General features: G+C 47.7%; 1 protein-coding gene across 3 annotated transcripts in view; it reads left to right on the top strand.

The window, feature by feature from the left end:
- Cpm (carboxypeptidase M) overlaps window positions 1-20739 on the top strand; it is an 81012-nt gene extending 60273 nt beyond the window's left edge. For all 3 annotated transcript variants that reach the window (XM_037196745.1, XM_028869638.1, XM_028869639.2), the window contains exons 4-9: window positions 485-657; window positions 2429-2613; window positions 4316-4486; window positions 8522-8674; window positions 12698-12846; window positions 16332-20739. In XM_037196745.1, coding sequence (XP_037052640.1) covers window positions 485-657; window positions 2429-2613; window positions 4316-4486; window positions 8522-8674; window positions 12698-12846; window positions 16332-16574 — 1074 coding nt within the window. In that variant the 3' untranslated portion in view covers window positions 16575-20739. The remainder of the gene's footprint in view (window positions 1-484; window positions 658-2428; window positions 2614-4315; window positions 4487-8521; window positions 8675-12697; window positions 12847-16331) is intronic.
- The last annotated feature ends 379 nt before the right edge of the window (window positions 20740-21118 follow it).

The raw sequence follows: 21118 nt of genomic DNA, 5'->3' as shown, positions 1-21118 counted from the left end.
CAAAAGCAGAGGCTGCCAAAGCAGACTATGGAACTCTGAAAGCCGCTTCAACCCTGAGATTACTTAATGAAATTAACCACATTAAAACCCAGTATCCGGGCGGCGGTGGCGCACGCCTTTAATCCCAGCACTCGGGAGGCAGAGCCAGGTGGATCTCTGTGAGTTCGAGGCCAGCCTGGGCTACAGAGTGAGCTCAGGACAGCCAAGGCTATTACACAAAGAAACCCTGTTTCAGGGGAAAGGAGAGAGGGAGAGAGGGAGAGAGGGAGAGAGAGAGAGAGAGAGAGAGAGAGAGAGAGACAGAGAGAGAGAGAGACAGAGAGAGAAGAAAAGGAAAGAAAAGAAAACCAATGATCTCACAAATGAATTTTGACCTAAGATAGCAAATGTGGAGACCCCTACAGGAGGAGCTGTGCTTTGGGGGAACTCTTTCCTCGTTACTTCTGACTTAATAACCATAGCCCCATGCCTCTTTTGCACACAGACCGTGGGGCGGGAGTTGCTGCTCCACCTGATCGACTATCTGGTGACCAGTCACGGGAAAGACGCCGAAATTACACACCTAATCAACAGCACCCGGATCCACATCATGCCGTCCATGAACCCCGATGGATTTGAAGCCGTCAAGAAGCCCGACTGTTACTACAGTAACGGAAGGTAAAGAGGGCTTGCTCTCCCATCAGGCACCCACCAGCCCTGCCCGGAGGGAGTCACCCCCCAATAAAGCACCCCAGAGCCAGTGCTTGCCACAGGTGCCCTGAGGCTCTTCAGGCCTCCATCCTGGAGGACGATACACGGTGCCTACCTAGTCCCTGGACCTCTCCTGACCACTCCTCACCCTCCCTGCTTCGTGCGGCCTCTCTCTTTCTCCTGGAACTCTCTCGGGTGCTTTCTCAGCTCAAGTCCTGTGTCCATTCATTTCCATTCTTCACCCCCATCAACTGCCGGAATAGCATTCCCACAAAGACTCTTTTCCCACACGTGTAGGTAGCGTGTATTCAGTCTCCTGTGTGCATTCCGACCCTCTGACACTATACCTTCATGGTACAATTTTTATTATGTTTATTTATTTATTTGTGGGGCATGATTGAGGGCCTGCCACGGTGGGCATGGAGAGATCAGAGAATAACTTATGGGAGATGATTCTTCTTTTCACCATGTGGGTGGGTCCTGGGGAGCAAATTCAGGCCACCGGGCTTGATTGGCATCGGGCACTTTACCTGTTAACCCATCTCACGGGCCCCTGAAGTCTAATTTCTTCTTTAATATCTTTCTCTCCACAAACCTGCAAGCTACTAAGGGCAGTTTATCATTGTGTTTCTCATCGTTAGCTCGGCATTGGCCTCGCACAATGGTTCTCAACCTTCCCAATGCTGCAGCCCCTTAATCCAGCTCCTCATGCTGTGGTGACCCCCAACCATAAAATTATTTAGTTGCGACTTCATAACTGTAATTTTGCTACTGTTATGAATCACAATGTAAATATCTGATATTCAGGATATCCGATATGCGGCCCCTGTGAAAAGATTGTTTGATCTCCCCAAGTATGTCGTGACCCACGGGGTTGAGAACCAATGCCTAAGCATCATACACAGGCCCTCCCAAATGACCCATTGGTTTATTAATCCAATACCCTAAGGAGTGTGGGTGTTATGGCGCGGTCTCATAGTGTATTTTGTTTCAAAGTGCCTCAGGGAGTTTAGAGTTTCTCTGTGCTTCATAGACAACATGTATTTGCACGGTTTATAAATTTGTTGGGTTCCCCAAAAATAAATAAGTAAACTCTCACTACTGGAATCCTTTCATCTTGAACCTCCCTAGCACAGCTAAGCCTGGTCACGTCGGCGTTCTGAGGCGTGTTTATATAAAGTGACCAGTCTCTGCCCTCGGGTGCAGGGTAAGGAGCCACTGCCAAGCGTGGTGACCGGAGCCTTTTTATGGACTGTTGGTTCCAGAAGTCCCGAATTTAAGAGGGGGCAAAGCTGGATGGATGTCAGTCCCTGCTTCATCTGGGGCCTCAGCTCAGGTCTGAGACAGTTAGCCTGGGGCTGTGTGTCTGGCGTCGTCCTCGAATTCTGGCTGTCACCTGTTTCCTCATTGTTCTGCACAGCCCACATGTGGCTACCCGTGGTGCCTCGGTGTCTAAAAGGCAGTGTTCCAAGAACAAAAAGTCCCAGAATGCAGACAATTGTCCAGCCTTCTGCTGGCGACACAGTAGCTCACGTCCCATCGGGAAAGCAAATCACAGCACCGTAGGGGACGGGGAACTTTAGGTAGATTCGTGAGAGGTCCCCACATCAATCATCCGCGGCGCGCTTGCATGCACATCTGGGAAACACCTGGAACCCAAGTCTCAGGTCTGTGCGCAGCAAGACCCCACTCCCCCACACCCACGCACCCCAATAAACAAAATCCCTTTCTTTCAAAGGGAAAATTACAACAATTACGACCTGAACAGAAACTTCCCGGATGCCTTTGAAAACAACAACGTGTCAAAGCAGCCTGAGACGCTGGCCATCATGAAGTGGCTGAAAACGGAGACGTTTGTCCTCTCGGCGAATCTCCATGGCGGTGCCCTGGTGGCCAGCTACCCCTTCGACAATGGCGTGCAAGGTGGGTGATGTCCCCCGCCCCCCCCACCTCGCTCTGGCAGACCTGAGCTGCATGCACTCCACTCCCCCCCACACCCCCATACCCCCACACCCACCCACCCCACCACCCCACCCCCCCACCCCACCCCCGAGCAGAATGAACCCTGCAACCCTCGATTAACTTTTTCTGGCCGGAAAAAGAGCCTTGCTGTCCCCAACCCTGAGCAACCCTTCCTGTCATTGGGTTTTTGATGTTGTTTGTTTGTTTGTTGGTGGGAGAAAAGGAGTAAGAATGAATCTCATGTGTCCCAACCAGGGCGCCTGAAACAGACAGACTCTGCGCCTGAGAGTGGCCTTGAACTTCTGACCCTCACAGGCATGCCCCACCAGGCCTGATTTATGAAATACCGGGGCTCAAACCCAGGGCTTTGTGCATGCTAGGCAAGCACTGTGGAGCCTGAATGACATGGCCAGCTCGTTCTATAATTCTTCAACAGTGGATGGGCAGTGTGGCTTGAAATGACAGCCAGTAACAAGATACCCGTGGGTGAAATCCCACAGCCAGACGTAGATTGTTTCACAGACGTAGCTCAAGTGGTTAAAAGAAAATAAAACCAGAATGGTTTACCTTTTTTTTTTTTTTTTTTTTAAATCTCATGAACAGTGTTGACTCTAGTGGTTCTCAATCTGTGGGTGGCGACCCCTTTGCAAGTCCAATGACCTTTTCACAGGGTTGCATATCGGATGCCCTGCCTAACAAATATTTCACATTATGATTCAAAACAGAAGCAAAATTACAGTTATGAAGTAGCAACAAATAGAATTTTATGCTTGGGGGGTCAGCACAGCATGAGGACCTGTATCAAAGGGTCGCAGCATCAGGGAGGTTGAGAACCCAGCCTTAGAGTCTGTTGAATGAGATGTGTTTTAAGTATAAGGGCCAGGCATGGTGTTACACGCCTTTAATCCCAGTACTTGGGAGGCAGAGGCAGGCGGATCTCTATGAGTTCAAGGCCAGCCTGTGTACATAGCGAGTTCCAGGACAGCCAGGATTACATAGAGAGACCTGTCTCAAAAAACAAAACAACTACAAAGAATTGAAAGTATGACAGCAGCATCCATTAACCCCTAGCAGCACCTAAGGGGAGTTGCTGGACTCCAGAAATGACAGGTATGATGAAGAGGTGACTTCATTTTTAGACTACTTTGTGAGATGACACCCTTGTTGGTTAAAAAGTAGAAAGAAGAAGAAGGGGGGATGGCATATCTCAGTTAGGGTTCCTACTGCTATAAAGAGACACCATGACCACAGCAACTCTTACAAAGGAAAACATTTCATTGTGGCTGGCTTACAGTTTCAGAGGTTCAGTCCATTATCCTCATGGCGGGAAGCATGGCGGCATGCAGGCAGACACGGTGCTGGAGAAGGAGCTGAGAGTCCGACACCTTGACCCACAGGAAGTGAACTGAGTGTCACACTGAGCACATAGCTTGAGCAAAAGAAACCTCAGAGCCCGCCCCCACGGTGACACACTTCCTCCAACAAGGCCACGCCTCCTAATAGCGCCACTCCCCATGCGCTTGTGGAGACCAGTCACATTCAAACCACCCCCGGGGGTGGGCGTGCCAAAGCGGGATCGAGGCTGTCTGCGCATGCTGTGATTGTGGCTGTGATCGCGTCGGCTGATGTGTGTTGGACGTGCCCCTTTGTCTTTCTAACGCAGCCACAGGGACGCTGTTGTCCCGAAGCCTCACTCCAGACGACGACGTCTTTCAGCACCTCGCGTACACCTATGCTTCCCGGAACCCCAATATGACGAAGGGAGACCAGTGTAAAAACAAAAGGAACTTCCCCAATGGAATCACTAACGGGTACTCCTGGTATCCGCTGCAAGGTGGGCTCCTCTTCCCTATACTAGCCTGTTGCCTTCGGCCGGAAGTACCAGCTAGTGTCAAAAGATCTTTAAGGCACAAGGCAGTCCCTCAGTCGGTCTCCATCCCATAATAGCACAGGAGCAGTGGAGGTGACTGGAAGTTCTGGAAGATGACCAGACATGGGCCTCTCTGCTCAGGGCCTCCTTCACTCACTCAGATGTTTGTCTGTTGACTCTGTGGCTCAGCAGTTAAGAGCACTGGCTGTTGTTCTTTCCAGAGGTCCTGAGTTCAATTCCCAGCAACCACGTGGTGGCTCACAACCACCTGTAATGAGATCTGGCGCCCTCTTCTGGCCCACAGGCATATATGCAAGCAGAACACTGTATATATAATAAATAAATCTTTAAAAAAAAAAGGTACGGTGTTGCGAAGGGGTCTACTACCCTGCTGACACCAGCAGGGGGCAGTGCAGACCTTGGAGGGAAGTGGTACTTAAGTTCTTCTTATGAGGACAGCTGCCGCCAGGCTGCCACTGATTATGACCGTGCAGTAGTGGAGCCCATGTGGCTAGTCTCTTTCCAAAGATGGCCAGACAAAGGAGGGTGATGATGGAGGAGGGAGGGTCTCAGAGGAAGGCTATTCCGCTTTTGTTTTGTCCTTTATTGTCTTCTTGGCCGTATTGGGCAGTGAAGCCAGGGCTTTGCACGTCCAAGTGCAGATTTGAAGTGCTCTAACATTGAACTAGTTCCCAACCCGCTTTTTTACTTCTCTTTGGAGACAGGGGCTTCCTAAATTGCCCAGGCTGGCTTTGAACTTTCAAATCCCCTGCCTCGGCCTCCCAAGCAGCTGGAATTTACGGGCCCGCAGTACCCTAAGGCGTGGCTCACACTTATCAGAAAGAGTGACGTCCACACAGAAGCCCGGGGGTGTGTAGAAACCGGGACTAGTCTAGATACTGAAAAACTCGAGGAGGGATGTAGGGAGAGAGGGCAGGAGGAGCTTCCTCATGCTAGAGAGGAGCAGACTTTCCTCCCAGACTAGCCGGCCTGGTCCACCGACAGCAAGCTGAAGCCTGCATGTCTGCACACAGGCCATTTCCACAGGCGCCTTCCCCGGCTGTCACTTCGGGTGCATGGGCTGTCTGGTAATCTAGCACAAACTGGTACTTTTGTGTCTGGTGGCCCGCTGCCAATTTTCCAGACGAAGTAAATAAGCATAGGCCAGAATTGATGGTGTTCAGGCAGTGGGCTCCGCCAGACACGGAGGCACCCTAAAATTCATCCCGCTGCTCGAGGTCTGCTCCCACCCACCTCAGGTCACCAGCAGAGTCCTGGACCTCCCTCTTCGTCTCGACAAAGGACCTTCTGTTCCGTGGCACAACTGTCCTTCACGGCCACTGTGACTGCCAAGACGAAAATCCAGATGTGTGGAAATTCCCAAAGCGGTTGCGAGTTATTCGCAAGTGTGTGTGTGTGTGTGTGTGTGTGTGTGTGTGTGTGTGTGTGAAAATGGATTCAGAGAGGAATAAAAAATCCTTAAGATTAAAAAAAAGAAAATTGAAAGGACAGAGGAATTCTGTCAGTAGAATCTGCGTCTGTATAGATTACTTGACATTTTAACATTTTCTTTTTGAGTTTTTTAAAAAAGATTTATTTATGTATTCATTTTCTGTATGCGAGTGTTTTCCCCTGCATGTGTGTCTGGGAACCACGTGTGTGCTGTGCCGCAGAGGCCAGAAGAGGGTGTCAGCTCCCCAGGAGCTGGAGTTACAGAGGGTTGTGAGCTGCCGGGTAGGTGCTGGGACCCAAACTGGGTCCTCTGTAATTGCAGACAGTACTCTTACCACACCACACACACACACACACACACACACACACACACACACACACACACACACTCACCACAGTCATCTCTCCACCCCTTGACCATTTTGTTGAAACTGAACTTCTCCGATACCTGGCGGGACTGAGAAGGCCCTTTTGCATTTTCTCCGGCGGAAACTGTAGTAATTGCTTTTATCATCACTGACAATGGCAGGTGCATCCTAGAGGAAGGAGGCTTTCCTTCACCTCACACTGGCATGATGGGTTGGGGCCGGGGGTTGGGGGGACCGTTGGCAGATCAGGAAGCAGAGGCCACTAGCCAGACCCCGGGACGGATGCCACCCTGCCTCTGCCAGGACCAAACATGAGCCTCCAGGAGGACATTTCATATTCCAACCAGACCAGGTATCAGGTGTAAGAAGGTAAAATCCACTTCCTTCAAAGCTACTAGAGGGCTGGTGATGTGGCTCAGGGGTGGGCCACCTAACCAGGATGATGAGACTTCAGTACAGTACAGGAGAAAGAGAAGAAAAAGAAAATGTGCTGCATTTCATCCAATCTAAGATGCCCATTCCTATAAAATACAACATGCCACCAGGGAAGACGATTCTAGAAATCTCCTCAGTTAAATACAGGTTTTTCAGGTATAAACTTTAAGCACATAAATCCAGAGATGTCACGTATGAAGCTTCACGCCAAACAAAATACGCTCTAATTATAACCTTTTGAAAGGAGGGTCTCCTAATGTCAAAAACTTGGAAAGGGAACATGAGCAGTAACAGCTGGAAGCCACAGGGACCTGAGTCTGAGCCCAACAGGGTCCTTTCTCTGAGCCTCAGAAACATTTGGTCATAACGTGGGCCAAAGCCACAGGGGTCCTGCAAAATGGTTACACCCTGGTCTCTGCCACCCACAGGCAAGAGTCCCTGGACCTGCGTGACTTAATATACTTATGGCTGCTGCCCTGAATAAGGGACTGCTGTCCCGATTGGATGAGGTGATAGAGAGGTCTTTGGAAAGTACCGAAAACACTGAATATTCAGTAAATATTAGACATCATTATTTCCTCTAAAACTAGTGTTCTTGGATTGAGTTCATGGATTTTTATAGCTTACAGAGATTTTTTTTTAAAAAATTTTTTTTATTCTGTGTGTGTGTGTGTGTGTGTGTGTGTGTGTGTGTGTAGTGTATGCCACATGTGTGCAGGTGTCTGAGGAGACACGGAGGGTCTGGAGTTATGGCTGGTTTTAGCCACGTGATGTGGGTGCCGGGAGCCGAACTCGGGTTTTCTGGAACAGTACCAAGTACTCTTAACTGCTCTGTGTTCTCTCCAGCTCTACAGAAATGTTTTTAAGAAGAATCAATCTTATTCCGCTGTCCTGGGCAGCCCCCTTGACCTATACTGCAGGCAATATGACTACTTACCCCTCTGCCCTTTTGTGGCAGAGTCAATAAACGGTTTTTTTTTTTTCTTTTTGCGTGATGCTTTTAATTGAAAATGTTTATGAGGACATGAGTACCAGATTTACATCATCCCCTCTCCTCCCTCTCCCAAATAAGTTACTCTTAAAAAAAAAAAAAAGAGCCGGGCGGTGGTGGCGCACGCCTTTAATCCCAGCACTCGGGAGGCAGAGGTAGGCGGATCTCTGTGAGTTCGAGGCCAGCCTGGGCTACAGAGCGAGATCCAGCAAAGGTGCAAAGCTACACAGAGAAACTCTGTCTCAAAAGAACCAAAAAAAAAGAAAGAAAGAAAGAAAGAAAGAAAGAAAGAAAGAAAGAAAGAAAGAAAGAAAGAAAGAAAGAAAGAAAGGAAGGAAGGAAGGAAGAAAGAATTCCTATTCTAGCTTGTATCCATATAAGATATAACTTCTGCCTCTCAGGCATATCCCTAGTACTTTCCACTTAAAATGCAGTTTAAGGAAAAACTGTTTGAAATGTAGGATTTCAAAAACCAAAAAGGGATCTTTCTGCACCTCTCACTTAATTTTGGTGCCTAGCTCAACTTCGGTCAGCTCCAACCCAGTTACCTCATGGGCTTCTTTGTGTCCGTCTGGTCACGTGGTGATAAAGCTGTGAAGCCCTGATGTGACGTGTTAGTTAATACAGCCGAGGCCTCTTTTTCCATGTCTAAGCCCTTCCTTGCGACTGTCTCGCTCACGCATTTCCTAGGCACGCAATACTTGGCTCCTCCGGCGTTAGACCTTAACTAAAATGAAATGTGCTTGTTTTCAGGTGGAATGCAAGATTACAACTACATCTGGGCCCAGTGTTTTGAAATTACGTTGGAGCTGTCCTGCTGTAAATATCCTCGAGAAGAGAAGCTGCCCATGTTTTGGGATGATAACAAGGCCTCTTTGATTGAATATATAAAACAGGTGCACCTAGGTCGGTGTCTAATAATTCCTGTTAACACACACAGCATGCCTAGAACCTTTGGGTTAAGCATGTACAAAACCTCTTGGGAGCTTGGGGCAGGACCTCATTTTCAGTACCGGGACTAAGTGTTGGAATTCCCTACGTATATTTTATCTGCAGCGTGTGAGAGGTGCTGTGCCCGGCTGTCCATAAGACAGGAAGGTTCGTGTTCACTTGATCTGAGGGTGCGAAAGCCCAGGGCGCCCCTAACTTTACATATTGAATGATACATCAATCCGGCAAAAGGGCAGGAAGACCTGATGATAGGCTTTTGCAGCATCTCCAATTAGAAGCCTAGTCTGAGCCCCCTAGGTGGCTCCGCAGGTGAAGGTGTCTGCACCACGCCTGATGACCTGAGGTTAGCCTGGGAGCCCACAGGGTGGAAGGAGAGACTTGACTCCTGCAAACTGTCCTCTGACCCCCCCCCACACACACACACACACGTATGCCGTAGCACGCGTGTGCCTCCAACCCCCAATAAATAAATCAATGTGAAAATTTTTACGCAAGGCCAAATCTTCCCAGCATCTGCAGAACACTGCAGACCTATTCATTGTCTCTTCCCCCCTCCCTCTTGTATAATCGCTCTGTCGTTTCCTCAGCTGTCACTCCGACATTTCAGCTTTCACCGAGTCCCCATGAGTCCTGGAATAATTTCACCGGTCCACCGGAGTTCTCCCAATAGCGATCCTTCATGGTGTTACTCTGAATTCTTTTCTGAAGCTCACCCTTTGTCGGTGTCGTTGGGGAAGTGTGACAGACGTGCTAGGTCTCTGCCCCTCACCGCTTTCCCTGTTGACTTCTAATCTAGCTGTGCAGAGGACTCAGAGTCAGGGCGGGCTTGCTCGCCATGTGGATAGGATAGGACTGTGAAGGAGCTGTACAGCCCGAAAGTTACCACACAAATTGCATCATAAGTAGTGTTAGTATCAATGCAGAAGTAATAATACAAGCCCATTTAATCATGTTGTATCGAGAATATTTGTCTGCCTGTCCCTGTAATCAGCTGGGAACTCACCTAACATTATGTTTATTAGCATATCAACCCTGCCCCCTAGTGGTTTGAGACAGGAATTTTTTTTCTGATTTAAAAAAAATGAAACTTTCAAATTACTGATGCGTGGTTGTTACTACTTAATACAAAGTCTCGGTCCCTATTAGTGCCCTGCCTGGAGTCAAGGGGCACTTTTATTTGTAGGTGATGAAGGCAAGTGCCCCTTTATCGGTACTCCCTGATCTCTGTCACACCGTATTCATCTACTGATTCAGTTCACCGCGTACTAGGAGGCTTCAGAGTCTGAGATGGTGACCCATCTGGAAGTCTCTACCTTCCCTATCTGGGATGGAAAAGCCTCCGCTGTATGTAGCACAGGGGCCTGGCCTGGAGGACAAAAGTCACTGTAGATGCCACACGGCTTGGTCACGCAGCCTCTTTGAAAGCTCAAGAAAGCACTAGACTTGGGTGGGGTGGACTGAGAGTTTGGAACAAGATATCCTCCCTGCTTCGAGCCAGCCTGTTCTGTGGCTTCAGAGGGGCTGCTGGGACTCACAGGAGACCTCAGTCTGAACCTGGGCTCCGTGGTTCCGTGTGGCTGTGTTAGAGGATGTTCTTGATGTGGCCTGGGAAAGATATCTAGAGATGTTAACACCCGAGGTCGCTCAGACAATAAGTCTGAATTCTGGGCATGCAATGTCCTGCCCTGGGAGGCAGAGTACAGTGTGACCAGCCGCTGCCCTGGCCCTCCCCTGCACTCTAAGGCAGATCTGGACCTAGAGGCTGAGGAATGGCTTAACCCACCACCACCACCATCCCCCGCCACCCTGCGATAACTAAGCAACCTGGCTCTGAGAAACTGGATAGGTACTGAGCTCCAGAACGATGTTGGCCCAAGAGATGGATCTTTCATCGGATCCAGAACAGGGTGCCGCATGATCAGCAGGCTTGAAGGCGCACTTTTCTGGGGACTGTCTGGCTCCCACCCTGAATGGTGACCAGATTCCAGATTCTACCATGGAGAACTCAGGAGGCTGTGCGTGTGTGTCTCCCAGGGAAGCTCGCACCCTCCGGGCACCTTCACGTTTGACAACAGGGCTGGTGTTTTTTGTTTTTTTTTTTCAACCGGTTGGCTTTCCTCTCTCTTGCCATCCTAGGTCTTTCTGAACCTTTGGGTCTTACTGGTCTCTTTTCAGTCTCTCAACTTCAGTACCCTGAGTAAATAGTAAGAACAAATATAAACGGGAAAAGCCACATGAAGATGGGTTTGCGGAGCTGACCTCCACAGACACCGTGGAGAGGAAACATGGCCTTCAATGACCCATTCCCTGGGGAATGAGCCGGGAACTGAACGGAAAGGCCTCAGCAGGCCATCTGGGTCAGAGGTTTGCTTCATGGTCGAGATAAGGACTTGGTGGCTAAATGTCAAGACCTTCACCTTTGCCCTCAATCTTTTCTAGAGGACACTGTTGAATGTGTGCCCGGTGGTTTTCTTCCGTGGCAAGTAATGGCTGAGTGTAGCTATTTGCAGATAGCCCATGGTCTTGTTATCATGGTGGCAGCCTTTTCTTGGATGTCATTAGGCATAGATGATTTCACTTTAAGATACCCTGGCTTGTCACTGGAGGGACAAACTGGAATATGTGGCCGGTGTGGTTCAGGGGAGAGTTTCCTGGGATGCAGGAGGCCCTAGGTTCGATCCCCAGCATGGGGGGGCATTGAAGTCTTGAAGTGGGACAAGTCTAATAGAATGGGATTCCAGAGACCGGCATCTCGGGTCCAGCTTTGCCACTTAGGTGACCATAAGACAAAGGATGAGGGCTGGAGAGATGGCTCAGGGGTTAAAAGCACTGGCTGCTCTTCCAGAGGACCTGAGTTCAATTCCCAGGACCCACATGATGGCTCCCAGTCATCTGTATGAGATCTGGCACCCTCTTCTGCCCTACAGGCATATATGCAGGCAGAACACTGTATATGTAATAAACAAATCTTTAAAAAAAAGACTAAGAGGTTGTTTAGGGCATGGATTTGATCCCTTGAAACACCACCACCACCCCAAAAAAAGACGAAAGTTATTTTAATCACTCAAAGCCTTATTCTTCACATTTGCAATATTTTGTTTTGTTTTGTTTTGTTTTGCAGTCTTGGCGATTGCTTATCATGCTTTGTGGCCATTGCTTATCACGCTTCCTCCTAGACAAGAATTTTACCACTTAGTTACTCCCTTGGCCCTGTAAAAATCTGATAACAGCCTTGTCATCTTGTAAAGTTGATGTGAAGAGTCATTGAGAACATGCACCCGTAGCCTGGAACACAGTAATTTCACATTAAATGTGGGCTGCTTTTACTAAAAAGAAGACCCCATCAGTCACTTCCTTGGTTCAAGCAACATTGTGGTTATAATTTTGCTTCCCACTTAGTTTGCCTGGTGTGAAAACAAGCCTTTGAAGTCCTTAAATGTTGACAACGATCTTGTGAGTGAGTAGTTTTTGTTGGGGACTTTAGAGCATTCACCACCATCATGTGTCAATGCAGTGTGGTGAATGAATAATCAACTTGGAAATGACAGGAATGGGTATTCTTGTTTCTGATCTTCCATTTTGATAATGTGTGCTAAAAACTGAATAGCCAATAACCAGCCAGTCTAGGCTATAAACCAGGCTTGTAGCTCGGCTGTGATTGACAGGCATCAAAATTACTCCCTTTTCTTCAATACTGTTAAGACAGATGAATACTAAGAATATATCTCTTAAGTCAATAAAGAGGAAATTTCTTCCACGTTCCAAAAAAGGTTTTATTTACTTTTAAATTCTTCAATTTTTATTATTGTTGTGCCAGGCAGAACACATGTGGAGGTCAGTGGGCAACTTTTTAGGGAGTCTCTTCTCTCTTTCCACTGTGGGTTCCAAGGCTTGCCCATCAGGCACTTTTACACGCGGAGCCATCTCACTGACCCCAAAAATCTGATACTTATATTTAATTTTCTCTTTGTCTTGCAGGTGTAAAGGGTCAAGTGTTCGATCAGAGTGGAAATCCATTGCCGAATGTCATCGTGGAAGTCCAAGACAGAGAACACATCTGCCCGTTTCGAACCAACAAGCTTGGAGAGTACTACCTGCTTCTCTTGCCGGGGTCCTACGTGATCAACGTAAGTGTGCAAGGCCAGCTAGTGTGAACACAGAATGCACAGTGCTCACCTTGGACGGCCCAAAGTAAGGGGGGAAAAAATCTTAACTGTGGGCACAGCAAGGGAGAAAGAAAAGAGAAATCCGACCGGAGATAGGAAAGGAGTGGAGAAGGCGGGAATGATAGGAACAAACCAGGAAGAAAAATCATGTGTTTTCCTCACTGGCAGATAATGCTCAATGGAAGCCAAGCACTTTTTTTTCTTTCAATTTTCCCATGTACGTGTACGTGTGCCATGGCACACGTGCAGAAGTCAGAAGGCGGGGCGTGGGGGGGCGGGGCGTCAGTTTGTCCTTCCAGCAAACTCAGATTAAACTGAGGTTGTCGGGCTTGCAAGGCAAGCGCTGAGGGGCGGGGGCTGTTCTAATAAACACGTGCAACCCCGTTATTCAGATCAGGAGCAAGCCGCGGTGAGCCAAGGTGCCTTGCACGGCCCCCTGGCCGAGAGAGGCCAGGGCAGCAAAAGGAGACGCTGCATTGTCGGGATGAATGAGGGGGAACTCATTCATCCCGACAGAGGAGTAGTGACACGATGGTTGGGAAGGAACCCAGAGAAAAGAAGGAAGGAAACGCCTGGGAACTTTCAGCCCTGCCTGGCCCCGCCCCCCGGGGGAGGGGCCTACGGGAGAACTGACTGTCGGGAAGGCAGGGGAGTGCCAGCAAGCTCCAGGGTGACCATGAATGCAAAGTCAAGCTCTAGACCCAGTCCGGGGAGCTGATCTGAAAAGTGGCTCTCCCGCTCCACCGAAGGCTGTCACTTCAAACTCTTCTTGCCAATCCACAGCCGCGCCGTCTTGGCGTAGGAGCTGGTAGCCCCACCCTGGACTCTGACAGAAGACAGACCCCTCAGAGCCCAAGCCCAAGTGCCATCTCCTCTGCCCTGCAAGTTCCAGGGACGGCTCTGCCAGCCACAGCCTTGGCACCGCAGCGAGCCAACGCCTCCGTCCACAGCTTCACTACACCTGTGTCGATCAGGAGCTTAGACAGGTGCCCGCTGAGCCCCACAGCTCCAGCGACAGAGCTACCCTGTGGCTTCAGACCAACCACTCACCTGGCTCCTCCCCAGCCACAGCCTTGGGACCACAGCTGCAGATGCAAAACCGTCTCAGCTTCCCTTAGGGAGCAGGTACCTACCAAAGCCTGTCTGCGAAAGGCAGTACCATCCGGAATGGGGAAAAGCCTAAAACATGCACTCTCGGGTCAGGAACAAGGCAAATACAGGAGGTCTTAGCAAGTGCAATTAGGCAAGAAAAAGAAAATGGATATCAAAATTGGAAAGTAAGAAGTTAATTATATTTACAGATGTCGTGGTTTTATGCTTAGGAAAACCTAACTTCCATCAAAGAGCAGCTGAGCTTTACAAATTAATTCCGAGGAGTTACAGGATGAAAGAATCAATATTTAAAAAAAACAGTAGCATGTATATGTATCAGTAATAAACTTGGTGAAAAAGAAATTAAGACAGCAATTTCTTTCACAATAGCTACAAAAACAAATGAGATATTTAAAAATAAATTTAACCAAAAGATCCATACCATATAAATTATAAGCACGATATGGTGGTACATGCCTTTAACCCCATCACGAGAGAGGCAGAGCTCCAGGGCAGCCATGAGACCCTGTCTCGAGAAAAGAAAACTGCAAACCACTAATAAAAGCAATTATTAGAGAACACACAAAAATACCCCATTCATGGACCAGAAGAGTCAACATCATCAGAATACCACACCACCCAAAGTGATCTAGAATCAATGCAGTTCCCATCAAAAAAAGCAATGACTTCACAGAAATAGGGGGAAACGCGCGCGCACACACACACACACACACACACACACACACACACACACACACACCAAATTCATATGAAACCAGAAGAGCCAAGCAATCCTGTTGGGGGCGGAGGGAGAAGGCAATACTAGAAGCATCACAATACTTACCTGTAAAACATACTACAAAGCTACAGTAATTAAAGCAGCATGCACAGGCATAGAAACAGACATGTAGGCCAACAGAACAGAATAGGGAACTTAGAAGTTATTCTGTGTTAATATGGCCAGCAGATCTTAGAGGAAAACACCAAGAACATACAGTGAAGAAAAGATAATCTTAATAATAAATAGTGATGGACATTTGTATAAGAATCAAACATGATCTTTAACTCTTAATATACACAAGAGTTAACTAAAAATGGACCAAAGGCCCAAATATTAAACTTGAAAACAAGGGAAACACCTCAAGACATCGTGTAAAGGATGAATTTTTTTAGATAGGGCCCCAAAGGTACAAAAGTTAAGACAGATAAGGAGATAAACAAATTAAGAAGCATGGCAAAGGAGCCAATCAGCAAAATTCAAGGACAGTCTTCAGAACTGAGAGAAAAGAAGCTGGTTTCTAGGATGCATAAGGGACTCAAAAGGAAGCCTTAGACAGCCTTAGACATGGATTCTCTTGAGTCCATGGCCAACCTGGACTACACAGTGAGTTCTAGGCCAGCCAGGACCTCAAGACACAAAGCAAGCTCAATCTAGCTGAAGATGCATAGGAACAAAGCTAGAAAAACCCAAGTTGTTTTTTGTTTGTTTGTTTGTTATTTTTTAAAAATCCGTGGAAGGGCTCAGCAGTTAAGAAGACCCGGGCTGGAGTCCCAGAACCCACATGGCAGTTCACAACCATCTGTAACTCCAATTCTAGGAGATCTGATGCCCTCTTCTGGTCTCTGTGAGCACTGCATGCAAGTGGTACATAGATACGGGAGGGGGGTGCATTTTTTTTTAAAAAAAAAAATTAAGATTTACTTATTTATTTATTATGTATACAGCATGTTTGTCTGCAGACCAGAAGAGGGCGCCAGATCTCATTACAGATGGTTGTGAGCCACCATGCGGTTGCTGGGAATTGAACTCAGGACCTCTGGAAGAGCAGTCAGTGCTCTTAACATCTGAGCCATCTCTCCAGCCCTAAAAAAAAAAAAAAAAAAAAAAAAAAAAATTTAAAAAGGAGTAGAATTGTACACTTAGATCAATGGCAAAGAGAGTGATAGCAAATTGTGGGGGAAGAGTACTTACAATCTTGATATCCAGTACGGATACTGAGTATAGGATCGGTGGTACAAAGGAAACCATCCTTACCGCGGCGCGCTGTGAAAATGACTGCGGTAGAATCAGCCTGCTGCTTCCTCCTCTCCTGACTCACATCACCAGATGCTGAACCTGTCCCTGACCTAGCTTCCTTTTGTAATTCTTGGTATCAGCAGACAGACACCGGGCAAACTCAGCGGGCACGAGCCCCGCCCCCGCCCCCACCCTCCCCACCACCCCCACTCCCAGGCCTGGCAGGCTGTCACTCAAGGCGCAAAGGCTGCCTCCTCGTGGCGGGGATGGCGTCTTCAGCCTGGTCCCCACCACGCATCTGAAATCACTCATGCTACTGTTTCTTTTTCCTCCTCAGGTTACAGTCCCGGGACATGACCCATACCTCACCAAGCTGACGATCCCCCGGAAGTCCCAGACCTTCAGTGCTCTTAAAAAGGATTTTCACCTCCCGTTGCGAGGGCCGCTGGATTCCATCCTTGTATCAGATCCTTCGTGCCCAACGATTCCTCTGTACAAACTACGGCCAAACCACTCGGCTGCGACAACACCCAGTTTCTTCGTGTTCTTCGTGGCTCTTTTGCACATATTTTTCAAATAAAGTAGAATGTGAGACTCGAGCCCCGTCACCACGTGGAATCAGGGATTGGTCACCCCAGGTTACGGCAACTGTCCCTCTTGGGAGACGGCAACCGGGATAAACTCCACTGCTTTCCCCAAGAGGAACACTGGACGTTTCCAAACCCAGCAGAGAGCAACAGTACCACCATAAAAGAGATCCTCAGTCTGGATGAATGGAGGTCACTGCCTAGCAAGTGCCGCCCACATATGCTCCATCTTGAGGTAGTCCCGGAAATTTGAAAGAAACTTGAGAAGCAAAACAGACATCCCTAGAAGAATTTTAAAAAAAGTTAATTTTTGTATACAGAAATCCAAATGGATCCAAGCAGCAATGATGGACACTTCCTGATCACGTTCTATGCACGACCTTGCCATGAGTGCTGTTTGTAAAGAGCTAATACTACTACGTACAAGTGGTTCTCCCTACAGGAAGAAATTTCTAGATAACAGGACTAAGAACATTTACTTTTCCAGCGTTCTAAGGAGAAATGAGAGGAAATGGGCAAACACGCCCGACGTGTGTACAGAACGCAACAGACGAAGTGGCCTCTGGTGCCAGTGCCCTTGCCTCCCTGCACCTGATGCCACGGTCCTGTTAAGATGCCCCCCACGTAGGTAATCCTGGTCTCTTGCCTGAGACCCCGATGCAGGCCAAGCTGCTCACTAGACACACCCACCTGGATAGACCTATACGAACTTCACCACATCCTGTTGACGGTTGAGACACCACCCGCCGCCGTGTGAGGGCTGATCCTGCTCCGTGCGTCCTTGGTCCTTTCTTCATTACGTGGATCCAGTCAGTCACTGAAAGCGGCTGTATTGATTCAGCCCATCCTCTCCAGGATAGTTAGCTCCCCTCACTGCTGACCCAGCTCCACTGTCTCTCGCTCCCAGGTATATCTCTTTGCCAGGTCCATCTTCCACACAGCCCTGGAGGAAGGGGGCTGCCCAAAAGCCCTTCCGCTCCCTAAATGCAACACAGTGCTCTAAGTCCCAGATCTGGATGTCATTCTGATTGTACCGCATCTTGTTTCCCACTCAGTAAAAAAACTCCACTCCAAGCATCATCTTCAACCAGCCTTGGCTTTCCTCTCGCGTGAAATTCCAAATGACCTGGGTCAAGGCCAGTCCTCTTGGACCCTTCAAATGAGCTGGTTGTCTTGGTTACTAGTTTCCAGCACAACGGTGCTATCTACTTCGTGCTGGCTTTCTCTGGTACAGCATGGGCTCTTCCAGGCCAGGCTCTACTTGTTGGAAAAGCTCACTCCTGCGTCCTCAGAGCCTAGCACAAAATAGGAAAGAAATGGTTGGGGGAAGTGTCTCAGCAACCTGCTACAGACCTTCCCAGAACGGTAGAGATTTGAGCAGTTTTATGGAAGTAAGTTTTATATTTGGCAACATCCAGCTCACTGGTGGAGAGAGAGAGAGAGAGAGAGAGAGAGAGAGAGAGAGAGAGAGAGAGAGAGAGAGAGAGAGAGAGAGAGGAGAGAGAGACTTTTCATGGATACATCAAGAAAAACAATTCAAAGTGAATGCACTGTAAGGCTGGGTATGAGGGCGTTTGCTAGCTGTTAGCTGCACTATGCACTACCTTCTAGACCAGAAAAAAAAAAATCTTACAATCAGTTGGAAGTAGAAGTGTCCTTCTGTGAAAGTAAATTTATTCTAACTCACTGCAAGAATTAAGAGGAGGCCAGGTGCGGTGGCATGTGCCTTTAATCCCAGCACTCAGGAGGCAGAGGCAGCTGGGCCTCTGAATTCTAGGCCAGCCTGGTCTACACAGCAAGACACTGTCTCAAAAACAGATAGGTAAATAAATAAGGATAAAGAGCAAACAGGAAAGTCAATAGCAACTCTGGTTCCCGCGCGCGCGCGCTGTGAGTTTTCCATGGGAACTGAGTCACCTGGCTCTTCAAACACAAGCCTTGGATGGCTGTGAAACCAGGCAGGGCCTGGCACATGGTGAAGCCTTGAGACTCTAAAGGACTGAAGGGATACATGGGCCCCTTGATGCCCTCTCTTGGTGCCAAACTTACTCTATATTTTAATCGATAGTATGTGTAGTGTTTTTTTTTTTAACCACTTCTAAATTTGAAAATAGCATGAATATCTTGATCACTGTATTTAAGTAAGCCTTAGCTGATATCTTGGAAAGTGTACATTAATCATAGTTCAGAAAGTGATTTGGGTACATTTACATTTAAAGTACATAAGATTAAGCCAGGGGTGGCGGCTAGCGCCTGTAATCCCAGCTCTTGGGAGGCTGAGGCAGGAATATCGACACAAGTTCAAGACCAGCCTGGACTATAAATGAGACCCATCTTAGAAAAACAGTAAAATTTGTTAAGAGTGAACTTGGTTTGCCATCAGCTGGATGGTCTGAATTCTGATCTACCCTTTTCTAGGGTCGTTTTTAAAGAAAATGGGCTTTTTTCTGAATTGGCTCCTGGACCTAACAGAAAACGTGTTACTAAAACAACTTGCACGTGGATGTGTCTTACTGGAGAGGCCCAGGGCTTTGCACACACAGGAAGAGAGCTCTGCCGTGGAGGCCCAGCTTCTCTTTTGTTTTGTTACTTTTTGTTTTGACGCAAGGTCTCACTAACTCGTGTGGGCTGGACCTGAAACTCCATGCTGGCTTTGAGTCTGCCTGCCTTAGCCTCCGGAGCAGCTATTACGGTCTGGACTATGTCCTTCTTAAAATAACATTACTTAAATCAGAAGTCTGTATCAAAACCCAAGGTAAACTCAAACAGGGAGAGGAGGTGTGGCTCGGTGATAATGTGCTTAGCTTGCGCAGTCTTGGGTTCAGTCTCTACTAACTACCCCCACCCTCAAGACAAACCATGACCGTGAAATTATTCTATGGTCTGGGTCCTCAAAAGTCTGAGGTTCCAAATTCAGGGGTAACCCTTGCAGAGAGAACAGTGCACGCTGGATGAAGAGCCAGGCTCACAGTGGTCCTGTCGGGCAGCTGCAGCGGAGGTACAGACCACGTTTTGGTGCTCCTTCAGGTAGAGAAAGCACAATGAATACTTGGGTGAGTAACTCCTTTGAAGGCAGCTCACCGTCTCAAAGGTGAGCTGGAAACGAAAAGACTGGTTAGCAAGAATCGTGTCATTTCCAAGGAAACTTTCACAAAGTTGACCTAGCTCACTTGTGTGCCTATTCAAACTGGGATGGTTGAAGTCCCAGCACTCAGGAGGCAGAGGCAGGTAGATCTCTTGAGTTTAAGGCCAGCCTGGGCTACAGAGTGAGTCCCAGGATTGTCAGAGCTACATAATAGAGACCTGTCTCAAAAAATAAAAAATAAAATAAAATACCCAGCTAAATGAATGGGGGCGGATGTTTAGAGAGACGCTAAGTTGGTGCTTCATTTTTTTCACTCAATAAACTGCTGAGCAAGTTAGAAATGTTTGGCCTCCTCTACTCAATTCTCAGTGTTTTTCAAGATTCAATGCCATGCTTTGTCCCAGAAGCAAATCTGCATGTGTCATTTGTCTCAAAATGGTGTACGCTAGCTCTACTTTCCAGTGTATGAATGGACTCTGGGTGGAGAAGTATCTATTTCTAGGAAATGTGTATGAATCTGCATAGCGTGGGTATTCTCCTACGCAGCAGAAGTTTGGCTCTATTCTGTGAGGCAGCCATCTAGTGGACGTTTGTGAGGTTACTTTTGCCTTCCTCGTGATCTTGTGGGTGGGGTGAGGGGGCGGGTGATGGCTAGATGAGGTAAAAACACTGTTCTGGATGCCTACAACAGACTTCACACTCCTGGATTTGTTCTGGAACTTACATCACTAATAGGCAGACACTACTGTTACTCACGGGCTATTTTATCGTATTTTAGCACACAAGCCACGGCCCTTCGCAAGTGGCTTCTTGCTGATTTTTTTATTATAAGCTTCTCAGTGATTCTTATCATTAAAGGACCAGTAAGCAAGATGCTCAGATTGAGCCAGCCCAGTCCACAGAGTGAGTTCCAGGACAGCCAGGGCTACACAGAGAAAATATGTCTCAAAAAACAGAAAATAAAAAGTATGCTCAAATTGTCTAAGACTGTAACATTTGCTGTGGAGGGACCATGACTACCTCTGAGCTTATTAAATTTATCTGTTTATCAATAAAAAAATTCATTTAGTGAATGCTGTCTCTTTCCATTACTTTTTTGTTTGCAAACATAACAAAATCTACAAACTAGAAAAGATTACCATCAAATATACTCTAGGAGAGACCAAATTTAAGGTCTTAGACAAGAATGTTTCAATAATATTCCCAAAGTCCAGATGGTCCTTCCAGGACCGTGTATGCTATCTGTGACATATTCTTAGTTAATTTGAATTATGTGGCTGTGTGTTCCATGGACAAGATTATGGGCAAGGGTGTCTTCTGATCAAAAACAGTCTGGGACAAAGGATGCAGCTCAGTGTGGAAGTGCTTACCAAGCTTGCACAAGGCCTGGATTCAGTCTCAACACCACAGAAGCAAAATGCTTTTGGAATATTCACATTAACATAGTAAAGG

The sequence above is a fragment of the Peromyscus leucopus genome, chromosome 18 (genome assembly GCF_004664715.2).
Source record: "Peromyscus leucopus breed LL Stock chromosome 18, UCI_PerLeu_2.1, whole genome shotgun sequence".
NCBI lineage: Eukaryota > Metazoa > Chordata > Mammalia > Rodentia > Cricetidae > Peromyscus > Peromyscus leucopus.
Note: the sequence above shows the minus strand (reverse complement) of the source record. Positions and strands in the feature narration are given on the sequence as shown.